Here is a 21,241-nt window from a genome sequence, read left to right as displayed (position 1 = left end):
ATGGGTAGGTGTATATGTATATATGTATATAAGTGACCGTGTATATGTATGTATATATAATGTATATATTTATGTAATATAATTTATGTAAATTACTCATAACCATCCCAAAGATGTATCGTTATCTTTGGCTGCTTTCAGTGATGCCGGTATTTGGTTAGACTCTTTCTCTCCGATTGTTCTGCCTGAGTTATTTTCATTAGTTACTTCATCCAAACCATCAACATGCTTATTACACCCCATTCCTGCCAGGCTGCTCAAGGAAGTCCTACCATTATTTAATGCTTCAATCTTAAATATGATCAATCTATCTTTGTTAGTTGGTTATGTACCACAGGCCTTTAAGGTGGCAGTAATTAAACCATTACTTAAAAAGCCATCACTTGACCCAGCTATCTTAGCTAATTATAGGCCAATCTCCAACCTTCCTTTTCTCTCAAAGATTCTTGAGAGGGTAGTTGTAAAACAGCTAACTGATCACCTGCAGAGGAATGGTCTATTTGAAGAGTTTCAGTCAGGTTTTAGAATTCATCATAGTACAGAAACAGCATTAGTGAAGGTTACAAATTATCTTCTTATGGTTTCGGACAGTGGACTTATCTCTGTGCTTGTTCTGTTGGACCTCAGTGCTGCTTTTGATACTGTTGACCATAAAATTTTATTACAGAGATTAGAGCATGTCATAGGTATTAAAGGCACTGCGCTGCGGTGGTTTGAATCATATTTGTCTAATAGATTACAGTTTGTTCATGTAAATGGGGAATCTTCTTCACAGACTAAAGTTAATTATGGAGTTCCACAAGGTTCTGTGCTAGGACCAATTTTATTCACTTTATACATGCTTCCCTTGGGCAGTATTATTAGACGGTATTGCTTAAATTTTCATTGTTACGCAGATGATACCCAGCTTTATCTATCCATGAAGCCAGAGGATACACACCAATTAGCTAAACTGCAGGATTGTCTTACAGACATAAAGACATGGATGACCTCTAATTTCCTGCTTTTAAACTCAGATAAAACTGAAGTTATTGTACTTGGCCCCACAAATCTTAGAAGCATGGTGTCTAACCAGATCGTTACTCTGGATGGCATTTCCCTGATCTCTAGTAATACTGTGAGAAATCTTGGAGTTATTTTTGATCAGGATATGTCATTCAAAGCGCATATTAAACAAATATGTAGGACTGCCTTTTTGCATTTATGCAATATCTCTAAAATCAGAAAGGTCTTGTCTCAGAGTGATGCTGAAAAACTAATTCATGCATTTATTTCCTCTAGGCTGGACTATTGTAATTCATTATTATCAGGTTGTCCTAAAAGTTCCCTAAAAAGCCTTCAGTTGGTTCAGAATGCTGCAGCTAGAGTACTGACGGGGACTAGCAGGAGAGAGCATATCTCACCCGTGTTGGCCTCTCTTCATTGGCTTCCTGTTAATTCTAGAATAGAATTTAAAATTCTTCTTCTTACTTATAAGGTTTTGAATAATCAGGTCCCATCTTATCTTAGGGACCTCGTAGTACCATATTACCCCATTAGAGCGCTTTGCTCTCAGACTGCGGGCTTACTTGTGGTTCCTAGGGTTTGTAAGAGTAGAATGGGAGGCAGAGCCTTCAGCTTTCAGGCTCCTCTCCTGTGGAACCAGCTCCCAATTCAGATCAGGGAGACAGATACCCTCTCTACTTTTAAGATTAGGCTTAAAACTTTCCTTTTCGCTAAGGCTTATAGTTAGGGCTGGATCGGGTGACCCTGGACCATCCCTTGGTTATGTTGCTTTAGACGTAGACTGTGGGGGGTTCCCATGATGCACTGTTTCTTTCTTTTTTTGCTCCGTATGCATCACTCTGCATTTAATCATTAGTGATCGATCTCTGCCCCCCTTCTCGGCATGTCTTTTTCCTGGTTCTTTCCATCAGCCCCAACCAGTCTCAGCAGAAGACTGCCCCTCCCTGAGCCTGGTTCTGCTGGAGGTTTCTTCCTGTTAAAAGGGAGTTTTTCCTTCCCACTGTGGCCAAGTGCTTGCTCATAGGGGGTCGTTTTGACCGTTGGGGTTTTTCATGGTTATTGTATGGCCTTGCCTTGCAATATGGAGCGCCTTGGGGCAACTGTTTGTTGTGATTTGGCGCTATATAAGAAAAAAGTTGATTGATTGATTGATGTAAAGTATATACATAGGGTATATATGGCACAGCCCAAGCAGAGGGTCATCCCCAAGAGCCTGGTCTGCTTGAGGTTTCTAACTTATAGGGAGTTTTTCCTCACCACAGTTGCCTAGTGCTTGCTCTGGGGGTTGGTTGGTAAGGTTAGTCCTTACTTGCGTAAAGTGCCTTGATTTGACTTTCTTGTGATCTGGTACTATATAAATATAATTATAAGTGAATAGTATATTGATGTGTATGTCTGTGTGTCGACATGTAGTAGTGAATTTGTATTTATGTAAATATGACTGATTAGAATTGATGGACTTGTACTAGCAGGGGTGGGCGCTAATATAAGCTTTGCTTCAGCCCACACCCTTTTGGACTCACTAGTTTTGTTTATGCGTTTGTGGAATTGTTCATTTTTTTCTATTTGAATATTTTGTGTGCCGAATACAAACTTTGTCACTTTGTCACAGATCTTCTCTAGATCTTTCAGGTTTGGAGTTTCAGCTCCCTCCAAAGATTTTCTATTGGAGTTCAGGTCTGAAGACTGGCCAGGCCACTCCAGGACCTTGAAATGCTTCTTACGGAGCCCCTCCTTAGTTGCCCTGGCTGTGTGATTGAGGACACTGTCATGTTGGAAGACCCAGTCATGACCCATCTTCAATGCTCTTACTGAGCCAGAATCTCGCAATACATGACCCCATCCATCCTCCCTTCAATATGGTGCAGTCGTCCTGTCCCCTTTGCAGAAGCGCACCCCCAGAGTATGATGTTTCCACCCCCATGCTTCACGGCTGGGATGGTTTTCTTGGGACTGTTCTTATCCTCTAAACATGGTAAGTGGAGTTGATTCCAAAAAGCTCTATTCTGGTCTCATTTGACCACATGACCTTCTCCCATGCCTCCTCTGGATCATCCAGATGGTCACTGGTGAACTTCAAACAGGCCTGGACATGTGCTGGCTTGAGGAGGGGGACCTTGCTGCCCTGCAGGATTTTAAACCATGACAGCATCATGTGTTACTAATGTAATCTTTGTGACTGTGGTCCCAGCTCTCTTCAGGTCATTGACCAGGTCCTCCTGTGTAGTTCTGAGCTTTTTCAGAATCATCCTTACCCCACAAAGTGAGATCTTGTATGGAATCCCAGGCCGAGGGAGATTGACAGTCATCTTGTGTTTCTTCCACTTTCTAATAAATAATCAAAACAGTTGTTGTCTTCTACCAAGATGTTTGCCTGTAGTCCATCCCAGCCTTGTGCAGGTCTACAGTTTTGTCCCTGGTGTCCTTAGACAGCTCTTTGGTATTGGCTATGGTGGACAGGTTGGAGTGTGATTGATTGAGTGTATGAACAGGTGTCTTTTATACAGGTAACAAGTTCAAACAGGTACAATTAATACAGGTAAAGAGTGCAGAATAAGAGGGCTTCTTAAAGAAAAATGAACAGGTCTGTGTGAGCCAGAATTCTTGCTGGTTGGTAGGTGTTCAAATACTTATTTGCAGCAGTAACATGCAAATAAATTATTTAAAAAAAAAATCATACATTGTGATTTCCGGATTTATTTATTTTTTTTATTATGTCTCTCACAGTGGACGTGCACCTAAGATGAAAATTTCAGACCCCTCCATGATTTGTAAGTGGGAGAACGTGTTCAAATACTTATTTTCCTCGCTGTGTGTGTGTGTGTGTATATATATATATGTATATATATGTGTGTGTGTATGTGTGTGTTCTCCACTCAGATTGCAATAGCTAATCACAGATTAGCCTTTCTGTCCATCATTTACCTGTATTTTGGCATGCTTGGTGTCAGAAAGTTACGTTGGATCCAAAAGGATCCAAAAAGTCTAGGACCAAAAGTTATATTGGATCGGTTCCCACTGACCAATAGCGTTAGAGCTTACTGCCAACAGCTAGCCAATCACAGCGCGGCATACGAAGGTCAGGAACTAGCTGACAGACGATGGTTGAAAAAAATGGCAACAAACATGTCAACAACAGTAGAAAATCGTCTGCCAGCGAGGTTTGCTGAGTTTACAGAGGACAAACTGGTGGAAATATTTAACTCTTAAGGATGCCAAAAACACTAAGAAGGTAGACAAGCACGCTACTGATGTTTTAGAAGCATTCATTGCATCAGAATCAATCATATGCTGTTCACAACAAAATAAATTGATCTAATTTACTTGACTCTTTGTTGTTTGCTTAATTTGGGAGGGGGTGGAGAACATAACAATTGATAGATGGTAAGGAGTCCAACATAGAGAAATATTGGTACGCCTCATCCAATATAACTTTTCTTCATCCAATATTTCTCTATGTTGGACTCCTTACCATCCATTATTTGTATAATTATATATATATATATATATATATATATATATATATATATATATATATATATATATATACATACACACACACACACACACACACACCTACCTTCCAATATTCCACATTCTTATAATATTATTAAATATTGTACATTCTACATTCTTAATGTGGTTTGCATGATGGTTTCTCACATCAGCCTGGCTACTGCACAGTGTATGAATGAGGATTCCTAACTGGTGCCCCGTGGGCCACATTAGGCCCAGCCTCAGTTTGTGTGTATATCCATTGCCAGGATGTCTGGACTTCAACTTTGAAGCAAACAAAGGGTGCACACACACTCTCAGATCTGTCAGTGATGACTGGGAGGAAGTCTGACAATAAACATACATGTAAAGTTTTGCTCATACCCCCAAAACATTGTTTACACCTATACTGTTGCTGTAGAAGTTAGCGATGCTGAAACTGGTTGGTCCTTTTCTTTGGTATTTTTAATATGAAAAATACACTCAGTTCACTACTACACAAAATAAAATATATCTCATTTTTTAAGTAATAATGATAAATGATATTGGAGACAAAACCCCATGAAGTTATTAAGTTCAGGTCAGCTCTAAGAGCGTGTATAGGTGCAGTACTACACTCCAGAACTGCTTTGTGTCCTTGATGGCAAACACACAGACCCAGCCTGACAACTGGTCCAATCCCACCTTTCCAAAGTAACCACCTATGCATGTCCATGTCTTTTTCCAGACCAAGGCCTGTCCAGAGAAATATACCACATGAGCAAATTGTCAACTTTTTACTCTGTGTGTCGTGGTGGAAAGGTGTAGCTATTGTTGCTAATTTGATTAGCTGTTATGCGCTAGTCTTCTGTTTTTTTGTTGTTGTTTTCTTTTTTCTGGGGACTTTGCAGCGCCACACACCGACCTGGCATATGTACAACGTTAAATGAAGCTTCAAGGCATAGAATGTGCCTCGAACATTTTTTGTAATTGAATTATTCGAGTTACTCGACTAATTATTTCAGCCCTAATTAGATTCAATCTTTAACTTGAACTTCAGCCACTGCCATCATTTATAGCTAAATGAGGCTAGCAGTTCCAGCTGCTCTGGGTTTTAGATCAGAGGCAGTGTTCTGTGGGAACGCACGCACGCACACACACACACACACACACACACACACACACACACACACACACACACACACACACACACACACACACACACACACACACACACACAGGTAACTCACCATATGCTAACATTAGTCTGTTAGCATTGTATTATGTGATGCTATAGCGTTGTGAAAGATGACATTTTCAAGACACATGAATGATTATATCCATCGTAAGTTGCTATCCTTGATCAGGTTGCCAGTCACTGTCTGATATAAAAAAAAAAAAACCTGTGTGGAACCTACACTAAATCCCCCAAAATAAACCACATAAGGCATTTCCACTTCCACAAAGCAGTTTGTCAGTCAATTGTCTTGAAAACAATGACAGGCCACCGATGTTGTGGTACAGATTCTCATATCTGCAGGTACATGATTAAATTTTAAGCTTTTACTGGCCTATACTCATATTTGTAAGAAAAATATTAAATCTCTGCCATCTACCATTGCAGCCAACACCAACTCTGCTTTCATGACCAGCATGACTTTTTTCTACCATCAACATGTGAACACGGCACGATAGTAACCTGACTGCTGATTATCATCATACTCATCTGTGCTCACAAAGTTTCAGTTATAGACCAGGAAACAATCTCTTAAAATTCACTGTGGTCTTAAAATAAAAAAAAAGCTTGAGAAAAAAAAAGAAAACACCAATATGAATTTGAAAGATAGCAGCATGTTAGCGAAGTGCTGTGGCAGAGAAATAAACCTAGAAAAGATGTTATAAGTGGCACTGCCCAGACATTAAAGGGGCGTGATGGATAGAGAGTGCTGCATAAAGGGAGCAGGAATCAGGCAAAACAAGTGTGGCACTGCTTAAGTAAATCAAGCAGAGGCCTGAGACCTGCCTTTAATATGACAGATTTGGAAAACTTTCTACAGTATATGCAGCAAACTAACATGCATCTTCATAAATGCCTTAAGTCTTACCGTGGCCTTATCCAAAACCTTGATGGAGTTTTCGTCTGCAACATTCCTCTTCCGGAGAGCTTCTTCCAACGTCCAGAGTGGGAGTGTCTCCCACTTGCCAAAAACTACCAGGTCAATGTCACTGGTAAAAACAAACATACATATGCAGTAACACAGTGTAATGAGCGTTTCTCTTATTCTCCCTTTGTAATACATTTACACCAACATTTGAAACACACATAGCATTTTAATCATGTTTTCAGAAACACAGACATCTCACAAGTACACGGGTGTGACCTGGATTATGAGAGTCTTGACAGTTGACACCTCACTGACACTCTGTAATGGGACTAAACGGTGCGCGCGCGCGTGTGTGTGTGTGTGTGTGTGTGTAAAGCATGGGTTAAAGCAACAAATTTTCATCTGACTGAAATTTTTTCCTGGCAAAAATCAATGCCAGCAATTCCCTAAAATGTGGCGTAGTGGGGGCATACATTCTTTTTTCCTCAATAAATACAATAAACACATTATACAGCATACAAATCTATTCTAAATAGCCTCTAAGGAGAGACAGACAAAGCATAAAAAGAATGCAAAACCTGAACCTAAAGGTACATAAAAGGGTGGTGGTGGTGGGGTGTAGTCTTGATTTTGGGGGGTCTGGGGGGTGCCCCCCCCCCCCCCCCAGAACATTTTTTAAAGACCAAGTCAAATTTTGTGTATTCTGGTGAATTTTAATGAGTATGAAGCCCTCTGAAACAAATAAAACACTTCAATCTATGAAGTAAAAACACAAAATTGATTATGGGGAGTCTGGGGGATCTCCCCCAGAAATTTTTTAAAGGAGCAAGTCAAATTTTGTACATTGTGGTGAATTTTATTGAGTATGAAGCCCTCTGAAAGAAATAAAAGTCACTTCAAAGTGTGAAGTAAAAACACGCTATTAATTATGGGAGGTCTGGGAGTGCTCCCCCAGAAATTTTTAAAAGAGCAAGTAAAATTTTGTATATTCTAGTGAATTTTAATGGTTATGAAGTCCTCTGAAACAAAGACAACTCACTTCAAACTGTCAAGTAAGAATTCTTCGTCTTCTGTAGTATTTTGATCTGTTCTAATCTGGTGAATGCACCAAATGGGTGCTGTGTTGTTGGCTGTACAGTCAATAAAATACAAAATTAGGGCCTAAAGCAACTGACAACGTTGTTCTGCTGTGCACAAAGTAACACTGTCAACAGTTTTGAAAACGCATGTGCACCGAGAAACTCAAAACTGGCGTATTCATATTTAATTGGTAAAATGCTCTCACTCGTAAAACAAACTAGGGCTGCAACTAATGATTATTTTAGCAATCGATTAATCTTTTTTTTTTGTTTTTTGTTTTTTTGTTTTTACTTACATGTGAGTTTTGACATTATTTCTTGAAGTGAGTTATTATTAAAAGGCCTTTGCCACGCAACATCAACGTTTGAGCTTGTAATAAAGTTATGATGTTATATTCTCGTCAAAAACATGCCTGGAGTAGTGTTTTGTTTTATTCTGCACATACATACATCACCGACACACCACAAAGATTTCCATCAGGTTTCACTCGATTATGAGCATTTTTAGATGCCTACAGCAACTATCTCAACCACTGACAACATATTACAGCAAGAGTCCACAAAAGTATTTTAAAGGCCTGACTAAAGTGTAATATGTTATCTTTAATAAGTTATTTTCATGAAAAAAGACACAAATGTGCAGTTTACTGCATTTTATTTTTTTCTTGTGGAAAAACACAGCTTAGATGTGGTTTGACCGAAACAAATTGTCATTAAACTTAAATAAAACAGGGATGAAGTGGAGGTGTAAGAGTCACTAGGTGTTCACAGGAAACAGTTATTTATTTCTATATGTATTTATGTTCATTGTTAGTTGGTTTTACCTTTTCTGTTGTGTTTTGTTTTATCAGGTTCTTTTTGTCTGTTTCTCTAAAATTGTATTGTAGCAATATCAGTTATTATTACTTTTGTTGTTGCTGCTTTTATTATTATTAATATATAAATAAAAATAAATAAATAAATAAATACTACAATTCGTAATACATTTGACTCTTTTCCGACAACAAACGCTAAGCCATTAATTATTTATTATACAGAAAACAGATGCACACAAACTGTGCTGAGATGCGAACAGCTTAATGCCAACTTTAACACTGAAAATGCCACAGACATGCTAACGTGTTAGCATCGGTCCCGTTTTTAAGTTATAAAGTACATCTATCAACTCTTTCAGAAGACCATAACAGGTCGGTTTAACATAAAAAAGGTAAATATTACTCACAGACATATGCTCTTTGGGGTTTTAACGGGGGAAAATTAAGATAAAGCGAAATAATACAACAAACCATCGAAGCAGTGAGTCGGATTAATGCTTCACTGGTTCAAAGCAAAGCCACACCCCGCTCTACTTGGGGAATGTCTGCCAATGTTCTCACAAAGACAGGGACGAGAAGGACCCTGGCTCATGGCAAGCAGTAAACCGAGCGGAGAGGAAGGAAAATTCACACAGTCCCTTCCTTCTCAGTGCGGCGCCATACACGCTGACATTGCTTCTGCTTTGATTAGCGCAGAATGGGTTGTTACTTTGCAGGGAGAGTATCATATTTCGGCCCCAAAACATGCATGACACCACGTGCGCATGCGTACGTGTGGTTAAATTTTCCAAATGACAAAAATCCGTCGTGGTGACGGAGAACTTTAAACCATGGTGTAAAGCCTCTCTAAGAATAAATATCTAAAAGGTTTCAAGACATTTCACTCTGATCCAAGTGATTTCTTTACCAGTGCAAAAGGTCACAAGGCCTTTAATCGTCACTGAAAAGTGAAATAATGATTCACCAGCTAGTTAGGATGTTTTCTCCATAACAGACTTTAGTTGTTTGGCAAGAGGCCAGTTCAAACTAAGGACTTGGCAAAAACTAAAAAGGGGAAGCATGTGTTTTAATGTCTAGGTAGTTTTAAAACACAAGCAAACAAACATAAATCAAATGGCTCACCTTGTTGGAAGATAAAGACCAGTGCTGAAGCTCCCAAACACTTGGACCTTCAGAGACAGTAACACAAAACACACACACTTCAAAAGCCTGAACAATGTTTGTTGACATAGCACACAATAAATTAATGAATAATAATATACTATCTGACACCTGTCAACAAACACAAAAAATAGGGCACCGCAGTCTCGTTTGAGGACGGTGTCGCAGACCGAACGGTCCACCCCTAAAAATTGGTCCACCTTTTGCATCTGCACATGCCTCATTTCAGACCACAGCAGCAGTTTCAGTTTGTACAGGGGTCAAAAGTTGAAGTTGCTCCAATTTCAGTACAAAATGATGCAAATTATTGGTTGAAATAAAAGGATTAATAAATGGAATAGTTTTGACAGTGTTGAATATTTGGTCTCCAAGGTAAAGGTCAAACAAGGTCAATGTGCATTGGATTCTATGACATGTGACATATATTGCCCTGTAACATGATAACTAAGCATGACAGATGGTGCAAACTATTCCTTATTAGAACCCTATTAACCCAAACAATAATTTGCATCTTTTTTTTTTTTTTTTTTACTGAATTTTAGCAACTTTAACTTTTGACCCCTATACAAACTGAAAGTGACCTTTGTCGCCATTTTTGCTGTTTTTACCCCATAACTCCAGACCATTCCATCAGATAGTCCAAGCTATACCTTTTTGTAATTGTTATAATCAGACAAGTAGTGTGATATAGTTTTCAGCATGATTGGATTGGATTGTTAAAGTCTGACCTTTGTGTAATTCTTCATTGACCCCTACCTGGCTAGAGCTAACACCCTGGGATGGTTATCATGCATTTTTGTGTAGGCCATGATACACTGAGGCTGAATTCAAAGTGTTGTTTATTCCCCTTAAATGGTACCGATTTGGTCAAAATTGATGAGTGGCTCATGGACTAATTAACGTCCAGGAAAAATGCCACAGTTGACCCTAATTCAGAGAACAAAAATTGTTGAGTTCTGTGCAACGCATTCTAAGGGCTGACTTGCATTTATTTCCACACATAATTCAGTCTCACAGCAAACTAACTCCCCAGCAAATGGCAAGGAGACTTGAATTTGCTAGCTGGTTTTCCAGAAAACTGGAGACGGATGATTTGTTTCTTAGAAACCTTCAGACGAGGAGGCTACATTGATCATGTGGTGTAAAGATAAAGGGTTAAAACATCAAAAGTGAAAGACTGAACTAAAAACCGTGCATTAGGGAGAAAAATGACATGCTTCGACCACATGGTCATGCAGAAAATGTCTGATCATACTGACTGGTTTTTCTGTGCTGTCAAAATACTTTTGGGTGTATTTTTTGAGACACCCTACATACAAACCAAATTATCAATAAACATTTCTTTTCTTTTTTTTTTTTTTTACTTTATTTTTATTGGTTTTTAACAGTGCAAAAAAGGAAAAAACAACACAACAAACAAAGAACAAATGGTTACACACATACCTGGGCGACACTAGATCTTCAGTTTTGCATTATATATTGTCCATTTTTCCCATTGTTTTTCCACTTTCACTTCTTGTAGTCTCAATCTATGTGTTATCTTTTCCATTAGATAAATGTCTTTTATCGTTGATGTCCATTGGTCTTTTGTTGGCACAGATGTTGTGCCCCATGTCCTGGTTATACATTTTTTGGCTGCTAATTACATCATTTTAAACAAATGTACATCATTATGTGAAATGGTGTCTTCTGAAAAATTATACAGATAAATCAGTTCAGGTGTTAAGGGAACTGTATATCCCAACACTTCGCAAAGTACATTGCAAACCATTTCCCAAAACATAACAATAATTGGACATTTCCAGAAGATATGAGCATGGTCTACATTTATTCCTCCACATTCCCGCCAACATGTTCATTGTATTTTTAACCGTTTACTTTTAAGTTTGGGTGTAATAAAAAAACGGATCAGGTTCTTCCATGTGAACTCCCTCCACGTTCGAGAGCTGGTAGTAGTGTGATGATGCCTCCACATATTTATCCAGTCTTGAGCATCAATTTTTATGTGGAGCTCTTTCTCCCAATTACCTTTAATCTTTTCAGTTGTGTTTTTATCATGCTCAATTAGAGCTTTATAAATTGTTGTTATTATTTTGATGTTACAGTCTTTATAGGCTTTAGTTATTGTCTGAATTATACCACTCTCTCCTGTGGAAGAGTTCCCCTGTATTTCACTTTTGTAATAATCACTCATTTGTAGATAGCGGAAGAAATCATGCTTTCCAAGGTGATATTGTTCCTTTAATTTTTCAAAACTCCTCAGCTGCCCATTTTCCTCCAGTACACACCAAGCTGTCATCCCTCTAATTGTCCAGTAGTTATAATTTTGGTCATATTTTGCTGTCTTAAAATTACTGTCATATGCCACCCATTTCAGCTTTAATTCACTTTTTCCAGTCTTGTACATTTTGAGTATTTTAAACCATAGTGTCAAGGTATGATTTAGTATAGGGTCCAAATTTGATTTTAAGTTTTCATATTCATCTTTATCTCCAACCAAATTTTGTATGGGTTTCTCTAAAGTACCACTCTCAATTTGTTTCCATTTTGCATTATAATAGGGATTACACCAGCAGTATAGATATCTCAACAGGCTGAAAACAAAGATTGTTCAACATCATGGTTTAGGGGAAGGATACAAAAAGCTATCTCAGAGATTTCAGGTGCCACTTTCCACTGTGACGAACATAGTGAGGAAATGGAAGACCACAGGCACACTACTAGTTAAGGCCCGAAGTGGCAGGCCAAGAAAAATCTCAGATAAGCTGAAGTGAGGGATGGTGAGAACAGTCATAGTAAACCCACAGACCTGCTCCAAAGACCTACAACATGATCTTGCTGCAGATAGTGTCTCTGTGCATCGTTCAACTATACAGCACACTTTGCACAAAGAGATGCTGTATGATGCTGTGAGGCAGAGGAAGCCTCTTCTGTGTACATGCCACAAACAGAGTCGCTTGAAGTATGCTAAAGCACATTTGGACAAGCCAGCTTCATTTTGGAATAAGGTGCTGTGGACTGATGAAACTAAAATTGAGTTATTTGCACATAACAAGGGGTGGTATGCATGGACGAAAAATAACAGCATTCCAAGAAAAGCACTTGCTACCTACAGTAAAATTTGGAGGTGGTTCCATCATGCTGTGGGGTTGTGTGGCCAGTGCAGGTACTGGGAATCTTGTTAAAGTTGAGGGTCACATGGATTCCAGTCAATATCAGCAGATTCTTGAGAACAATGTTCATGAATCAGTGACAAAGTTGAAGTTGCGCCAGGGCTGGACTTTTCAACAAGATAACGACCCTAAACACTGCTCAAAATCTACTAAGGCATTCATGCAGAGGAATAAGTACAATGTTCTGGAATGGCCATCTCAGTCCCCAGACCCGAATATTATTGAAAATCTGTGGTGTGATTTTAAGCAGGCTGTCCATGCTCGGAAACCAACAAACCTGAGATGTTTTGTAAAGAAGAATGGTTCAAAATACCTTCAATCAGAATCTAGACTCACTGAAAGCTACAGGAAGCATTTAGAGGCTGTTATTTCTGCAAAAAGAGGATCTACTAAATATTGATGTATTTTTTTCTGTTGGGGTGCCCAAATTTATGCACCTGCCTAATTTTGTTTAAAGAATTATTGCACACTTTCTGTAAACCCTATAAACTTCATTTCACTTCTCAAATATCACTGTGTTTGTCTGCTATATGATATATGTAAATGAAACTGCTGATCCAAACAACCAATGATTTATAAAGGAAAATCATGGGAATAATCAGGGGCACCCAAACTTTTATATACTACTGTATTAAAAGCAAAGTGACCTCCGTGTGCGTGTATGCATGCGTGCGTGCAAGTACCTTTGAACAGGGACAAACAGGGGAGAGCTGACATTTGCCCTTTGGTATGCTTATGTACTTTGGGTCAAAGATGAATGCCGCCAAAACAGAACATTGATAAGACTACTATTTTTGTACAAATTATGGATATTAACAGTGAACAATGGAGGTTGATAATTATTTTCTGGACTCGCGCTATTCCTGCAGGGGGTGGTAAATCACCTATCCTGGATTGGCAGCACGGTGACTTTGTGGTCAGCACTGTTGCCTCACAGCAAGAAGGTCATGGGATCGTGGCCTTTCTGTGATGAGTTTGCATGTTCTCCCCGTGTTTGCATGGGTTCCCTCTGGGTGCTCCAGCTTCCTCTCACATTTAAAAGACATGCAGGTTTGTTGAATTGGAAACATTACAATTGTCCAGGTCTCGCTATCTCGATGAGACTAACCAGGTTAAATAAAGGCTAAATTTAAAAATGTAATTAAATTTCCTCTATTAAAAGCCCAGAGTACATGCAGTTTTCAAAAAGGGGGGTGTCTATTGGTGATTGTTTGCGTGCATGCATGCTGTACACAGCGCGGCCTTACCGTATGTACGGACGTGTACTGCATGTAAGAGAAGCAGTGCAGACTCACAACAAATGTTTTTCTGCATGCAGTAGCTGCTACACAATGACATAAAATGGCTTCATGCAAATGTTGCTACTCAGCAACATTGAACCTAAAAGTCCTGAAAGAAGTGGAAGACAAAGAGAAGCACCATGCTGCTCAGATTTTCCTCATCTATACGGGAAACGTATAGATCCTATCTATATGGGAAACGCGTCCAGGAGTGGTGTAGGAACAAGGATAAGCTTGCATCCCTGGCCAAAACAGCAAAACAGCTGCCTGGTAGGGGGAGAAAAGTATGTTATCAGGACATTGAAGAGGAGTTGATAAAATGGTTCCAGGAAAGGAGAACGGCAGGTGTCCACATGACAGGGAAGAGTCTGAAATACAGGGCAATGCGACTGGATAAGCAACATGGAAACCAGAACTTCAGAGCCTCAAATGGATGGTATTTGACATTTTTGGAATGACACAACATATCAAGTCGACGATCCACTCATGTTGCTCAGCAGCCGAAAGAACTGAGGGATAACAAGGTGGACAAATTTCTGAAGTATGAATTACAGTGAGGCAAATAAGTATTTGATCCACTGTTGATTTTGCAAGTTTTCCCACCTACAAAGAATGGAGATGTCTGTAATTTTTAACATAGGTACACTTCAACTGTTAAGACAGAACCTTAAAAAAAAAAAAAAATCAGAAAATCACATTGTATGATTTTGAAATAATTAATTTGCATTTTATTACATGAAATAAGTATATGATACAATTGAAAAACAGACCTTAATATTTGGTACAGAAACCCTTGTTTGCAATTACAGACGTCAGATGTTTCCTGTAGTTCTTGAGCAAGTTTGAACACGGCAGCAGGAATTTTGGTCCACTCCTCCATACAGATCTTCTCCAGATCTTTCAGGTTTTGATTTTCAGCTTCATCCAAAGATTTCCTATTGAGTTCAGGTCTGGAGACTGGCTAGGCCACTTCAGGACCTTGAAATGCTTCTTACTGAGGAACTCCTTAGTTGCCTTAGCTGAGTGTTTTGGGTAATTGTCATGCTGGAAGACCCAGCCACAACCCATGGTCAATACTCTTACTGAGGGAAGCAGGTTGTTTGCCAAAATCTCGTGATACATGACCCCATCCATCCTCCCTTCAACACAGTGCAGTCGTTGTGTCCCCTTTGCAGAAAAGCACCCACCCCCATGCTTCACGGTTGGGACGGTGTTCTTGGGGTTATTCTCATTCTCCAAACACAGTGAGAGGCACTGATACAAAAAAAAAAAAAAAAAAAAAAAAAAAAAAAAAAAAAAACACTTCTATTTTGGCCTCATCTGACCACATGACCTTCTCCCATGCCTCCTCTGGATCATCCAGATGGTCACTGGTAAACTTCAAACGGGCCTGGATGTGTGCTGGCTTGAGCAGAGGGACCCTGCATGCCCTGCAGGATTTTAAACCATGACGGCAGAGTGTTTTACTAATGTAATCTTTGTGACTGTGGTCACAGCTCTCTTCAGGTCATTGACCAGGTCCTCCTGTGTAGTTCTGGGCTTTCTCTGAATCATCCTTACCCCACGAGGTGAGATCTCGCATGAAGGCTCAGGCCGAGGAAGATCTACAGTCATCTTGTGTTTCTTAGTTAAGCCAATAGTTGTTGCGTTCTGGCCAAGCTGCTTGCCTATTCTCCTGTAGTCCATCCCGGCTTTGTGCAGGTCTACAATTTTGTCCCTGGTGTCCTTAGACACCTTTTTGGTCTTGGCCGTGGCGGATAAGTTGGAGTGTGACTGAGTGTGTGGACAGGTGTCTTCTATACAGGTAACAAGTTCAAACAGGTGCAATTAATACAAGTGCAGAATAGGAAAGCTTCTTAAAGAAAAACTAACTGGTCTGTGAGAGCCAGAATTCTTACTGGTTGGTAGCTGATCAAATACTTATTTCATGCAACAAAGTACTAATTAATTATTCAAAATTATACAATGTGATTTTCTGGATCTTTTTTTTTTTAGATTCTATCTCTCACATTTGAAGTGTACCTATGATAAAAAAATTAAAGAGCTCTCCATTCTTTGTAGGTAGGAAAACTTGGAAATTGACAGTAGATCAAATACTTATTTGCCTCACTGTGTGTCCTTCAGCTCTATTTTATCCTGTTTACATACAGATGACACAAACCATGACAAAACAAGCCTTACACAAAGCCAGATCTCTGCATTTTTTGTTTTGTCTTGGCGGGGACGCAGCAATCACTGGGCCGTCTGGGGAGGAGGCACGCTGCCGCCCAGCGTCATGAAGGCGGGTGCACAGCCGACTAGATCAACGCTGTCTGCTGTGGGATCGAACAGATCAGAGGCTAAGATCGATACTGCAGCCTCTGTGACAATGAACAGGGAGGCTTTTATGAAGAAAATGGCAGAACGGAATTCGACATTATTCAGGTACTGAGACACACTTTGAGATTTTGGTGCTGCATGCATCATTTCCATTCTTCTGTTTCAAATGACATGTCAGAGTGAAATCAGAACATTTCTGAGTGTTTCTGACAGTGTTTCTTAGAGGAAACCACGGACTTGAATGCTGCTAACGTTAAAAACATTTTGGACATTTTGAAGCATAAGTTTATTTTTAACTTTACAAAGTTTATATTAGTGTGATGTGGTGTTATGATAACTTGTTTTTTAAAGTGATAAATGTTCATTTTGATGCAGTCACGGTAAAAGGAGCTGCTTTCCACTGTGCAAAAACTTAGTGCACTTGTACATTGCGCGAGTGCGGTGCGTGCTGCTCCATTACAGAACAGTCTCACGTCAAGACAGATACTCAAAGTAAAATAAAAATAAACCCTACCATCTCCACTGAGAAGAAGAAAACAAACCTGAACAGTCATCCACTTGTGACTTCCAAAGTCCGCTCCACCAAAGGTGTCCTCACGCACGGATCGCGCACGATCGCCAACCGGTGTTGCAAAGCTCCTCACAAAGTTCTCTGACGGTTAGATATAAAGTCCATTATCTCCTAAAAATAATGTATTCTGCCTTTTTCCCCAATGTAAAAAAAAAAAAAATCCATCTGCATGTCCAGCCTGTGCAAAACAGCGTCATGTAGACACCTACCGCATGGTTTCACTTCTGTTTGACCCCTCATATGACAAACACGTCCAAGCATATTCATTGAACCACAAGTACCACCGGTACCAAATATCCAGAATTGGGAGGAGGGTTACCTCAGCACTGGGCCACAGGTCGTGGATGACTCCCTTGATTCTGTCGACCACTTCCAGCCTCATCTTCTCCTCCTCCGGTCGTGGGGAAATGTATTCAAAGAAGTCCGTGATTTCCTCGTGTAACCTGTAGAGCATTATGGGGGATAAAAAGTTGAAAATGAAGATGAAAATACACAAATTCTAATTAATCATTAGCAGCTATTACAACTAGAGGAGAAAAAATTCTTCCAGTTAAACTCAATTTCCATATGAATGAACAGGTATCAATTCATGAAATCAATTTCAAATATGTATATGCAATTTAATTTATTTTAATGGGGGCGCTGAACCAACTTTCTCCAAAAAAGGGAGTGGGCTGATCTTCAGCCGTGGGCTCTCTGACAGGGGAATACGGTGTGTGTGTGTATATATAGTGAGGAAAATAAGTATTTGAACACACTGCAGTTTTGCAAGTTCTCCCACTTAGAAACCGTGGAGGGGTCTGAAATTCTCATCTTAGGTGCATGTCCACTGTGAGAGACATAATCAAAAAAAAAATAATAAATAATCCGGAAATCACAATGTATGATTTTTTAAAAATTTATCTGTATGTTACTGCTGCAAATAAGTATTTGAACAACTACCAACCAGCAAGAATTCTGGCTCACACAGACCTGTTAATTTTTCTTTAAGAAGCCCTCTTAATCTGCACTCGTAACCTGTATTAATTGCACCTGTTTGAACTTGTTACCTGTATAAAAGACACCTGTTCACACACTCAATCAATCACACTCCAACCTGTCCACCATAGCCAAGACCAAAGAGCTGTCTAAGGACACCAGGGACAAAACTGTAGACCTGCACAAGGCTGGGATGGAGTACAGGACAACAGGCAAGCAGCTTGGGAGAAGACAACAACTCCTATGATTATTTATTAGAAAATGGAAGAAACACAAGATGACTGTCAATCTCCCTCGGCCTGGGATTCCATGCAAGCTCTCATGTGGGGTAAGGATGATTCTGAGAAAGCTCAGAACTACACAAGAAGACCTGGTCAATGACCTGAAGAGAGCTGGGACCACAGTCACAAAGATTACATTAGTAACACATGATGTTGTCATGGTTTAAAATCCTCCAGGGCAGCAAGGTCCCCCTGCTCAAGTCAGCACATGTCCAGGCCCGTTTGAAGTTCACCAGTAACCATCTGGATGATCCAGAAGAGGAATGGGAGAAGGTCATGTGGTCAGAGGAGACCAGAATAGAGCTTTTGGGAATCAACTTCACTTACCATGTTTAGAGGATGAGAACAACCCCAAGAAAACCATCTTGATGTGAAGCATCAGGGTGGAAACATCATACTCTGGGGGTGCTCTTCTGCAAAGGGGACAGGACGACTGCACCATATTGAAGGGAGGGTGGATGGGGTCATGTATTGCAAGATTCTGGCAAACAACCTCCTTCCCTCAGTAAGAGCATTGAAGATGGGCCATGGCTGGGTCTTCCAGCATGACAATGATCCCATTGATCGCATTGTTGCAATCAAGAATCTTGGCTTAAAAATGACCTCATGGCTGATGTTCAAATGGAGGGATATGAGTTATATTTTGCAAATAGAGAAAAAAAAAAGGTGGAGGTATTGCTTTGTACATGAAAACAGATCTGACATATAAAACTGTAGAAGAAATGACAATTATAGATGATGTCATAGAAATTGTGACAGTAGAAATTGTACATGAAACATCTAAAAATATTCTAATCAGTTGTGTATACAGAGCACCAGACTCTTGTGTTGTGAAATTTACAGATAAAATAATAGAATTTATTATCCTCTTGTGCAGAACAACTAGGCCCAGTCTTTTTTGATATATTTCAAAGGTCAGTCAACGAACAGAGGGTTCCTAATGTTTGGAAACAAAGCACAATAATCCCTGTGGCCAAAACCAAATCCCCTAAGGTCTTCAATGATTTTAGACCTGTGGCTCTGACTTCACTAGTTATGAAGTCTTTTGAAAAATTGATGAAGAATGAACTTCTTTCACAGGTGGAGCATTTACTCGATCCTCTTCAGTTTGCTTACAGGGCTGGTCGAGGTGTGGAGGATGCTACTGCCACCCTCTTAAATTTGGTCCTGAAGCATTTAGAAAGTTCTAAGGCACATGCATGTCTTCTTTTTTTAGACTTTTCTTCTGCTTTTAACACTATCCAACCACATATTTTAATAAATAAGCTTGTTAAGGATTTTAAACTGGATTTTACTATGGCAGGTTGGATTTTGAACTTTTTAACAGGGAGATCTCAACGACTGAGGGTAAATGGTTGCCTTTCTGATGTTTTATATTCCTCAACAGGCTCACCACAGGGTTGTGTGCTGTCCCCTCTCTTGTATATTTTGTATACAAATGACTGTTGCAGCCACTATAAGAATCGCCATATATTAAAATTTGCAGATGATTCTGTTATAATCAGTTTCCTGCATGGTGATGAAAGGGAACATGGCCCTGTCGTGGCAGATATGGTTCAGTGGTGTGACGACTCCTTCTTGCAGCTGTATGTTGACAAGACAAAAGATATGGTTATTGACTTTCGGAAAAGGATGTCCTCACCCAAAACCACTACAATCAAAGGCCAACAGGTGGAGCAGGTAGACAACTATAAATACTTGGGAACGCTGATCGATAGCAAGTTGAACTTTAATGACAATGCAGACCTGCTGTACAAGAAGGGGCAGCAGCATCTGTTTTATCTTCATAAGTTGTCATATTTTCATTGGACAGGACAATAATGACCCTATTTTATAAATCTTGTATTGAATCGGTTTTAAATTTTTCGATGATGTGCTGGTACGGAAATCTCAGCATTAAAGCAAGGAAGCCACTTCACAACATTGTAGAATTGTGCAGCAAGCTTTTGGGGGCCCAGCAGACCTCATTGTCTGACCTGTTTTCCAGACAGGTGAGGAGGAAGGCTCAGAGAATTTTATCTGATCTGGCCCACCCTCTCCATGGTGAATTTTGTTATTTGCCATCTGGAGCGAGGCTTAGGTTTCCTACAGTGAGGAGTAACAGATATAAGCATTCCTGTTTTGAATGCTGACCGGAGGAGAGAAGCAGGTACATAGGGTTGATGGCAAATCGTGTTAGGTAACTCGGTTCCTTTTCCATCGATCCAGGTCTGTACTGTGTCCCCCTTGTGTACTGAATGTTTGGTGTGTTTTTGCTTTTTCTTTTCTTTTTATTCTGTGCATTTCTGTATACCCATTGCTGTACAGTTCGTTGCTCCTTTGGAGACATTGAAAAAATAAAGTGAAAGTGAAAGAATTATTCAATCAAATCAAAAATAAAACGCTCTTTATGTGTGGAGACTTTAATGTTAATGTGGAAAGCTCCAGTTGCCAAAGAGTAAGTGATTTTGTGAATTCAATGAATCGCTTGGGTTTATTCCCTTTGATAACAAAACCAACCAGAATTACATCGCAAAGTGCAACTGTAATTGACAATATATTCACAAATAGAACAGATGAAATTATTAAGAATGGGATATTGATGACAGATCTCAGTGATCATTTACATTCACAAATAGAACAGATGAAATTATTAAGAATGGGATATTGATGACAGATCTCAGTGATCATTTACCAGTTTTTTCAATATTTAAATATAAAAATAGGTACAAAAAAAAACTGTTATAAACTTTAAAAGAGAAGTCATTAAAAGCCTTAGAGGCATTAAATTATGATCTTAAAAATCAAAACTGGGAAGAGGTTTATGTCGGTGACGTTAATGTAGCATATAGTTCATTCATGAAAATACTGATGAAATCATATAATAAAAATTGTAAATTAATAAAAACTAGTAAGAAAAGAGTAAATAAACCATGGCTGACCAAGGGAATAAAAAATGCTTGTTTAAAATTAGGAAAGAAGTCGGTGGCATGTGACAAAGTCATAGAAATGCAATGATGT

General features: G+C 39.3%; 1 protein-coding gene across 1 annotated transcript in view; it reads right to left on the bottom strand.

Annotated features, from left to right (window-relative positions):
* tent4b (terminal nucleotidyltransferase 4B) overlaps window positions 1-21,241 on the bottom strand; it is a 100,584-nt gene that overhangs the window by 36,131 nt on the left and 43,212 nt on the right. The window contains exons 2-4 of the mRNA XM_034186015.1: window positions 17,302-17,425; window positions 9,601-9,647; window positions 6,585-6,705 (exon numbers count right to left, since the gene is read on the bottom strand). Of these exons, the coding sequence (XP_034041906.1) occupies window positions 6,585-6,705; window positions 9,601-9,647; window positions 17,302-17,425 (292 nt within the window). The remainder of the gene's footprint in view (window positions 1-6,584; window positions 6,706-9,600; window positions 9,648-17,301; window positions 17,426-21,241) is intronic.

The sequence above is a fragment of the Thalassophryne amazonica genome, chromosome 2 (genome assembly GCF_902500255.1).
Source record: "Thalassophryne amazonica chromosome 2, fThaAma1.1, whole genome shotgun sequence".
NCBI classification, from domain to species: Eukaryota; Metazoa; Chordata; class Actinopteri; order Batrachoidiformes; family Batrachoididae; genus Thalassophryne; species Thalassophryne amazonica.
This window is presented reverse-complemented; position numbering and strand designations above follow the sequence as displayed.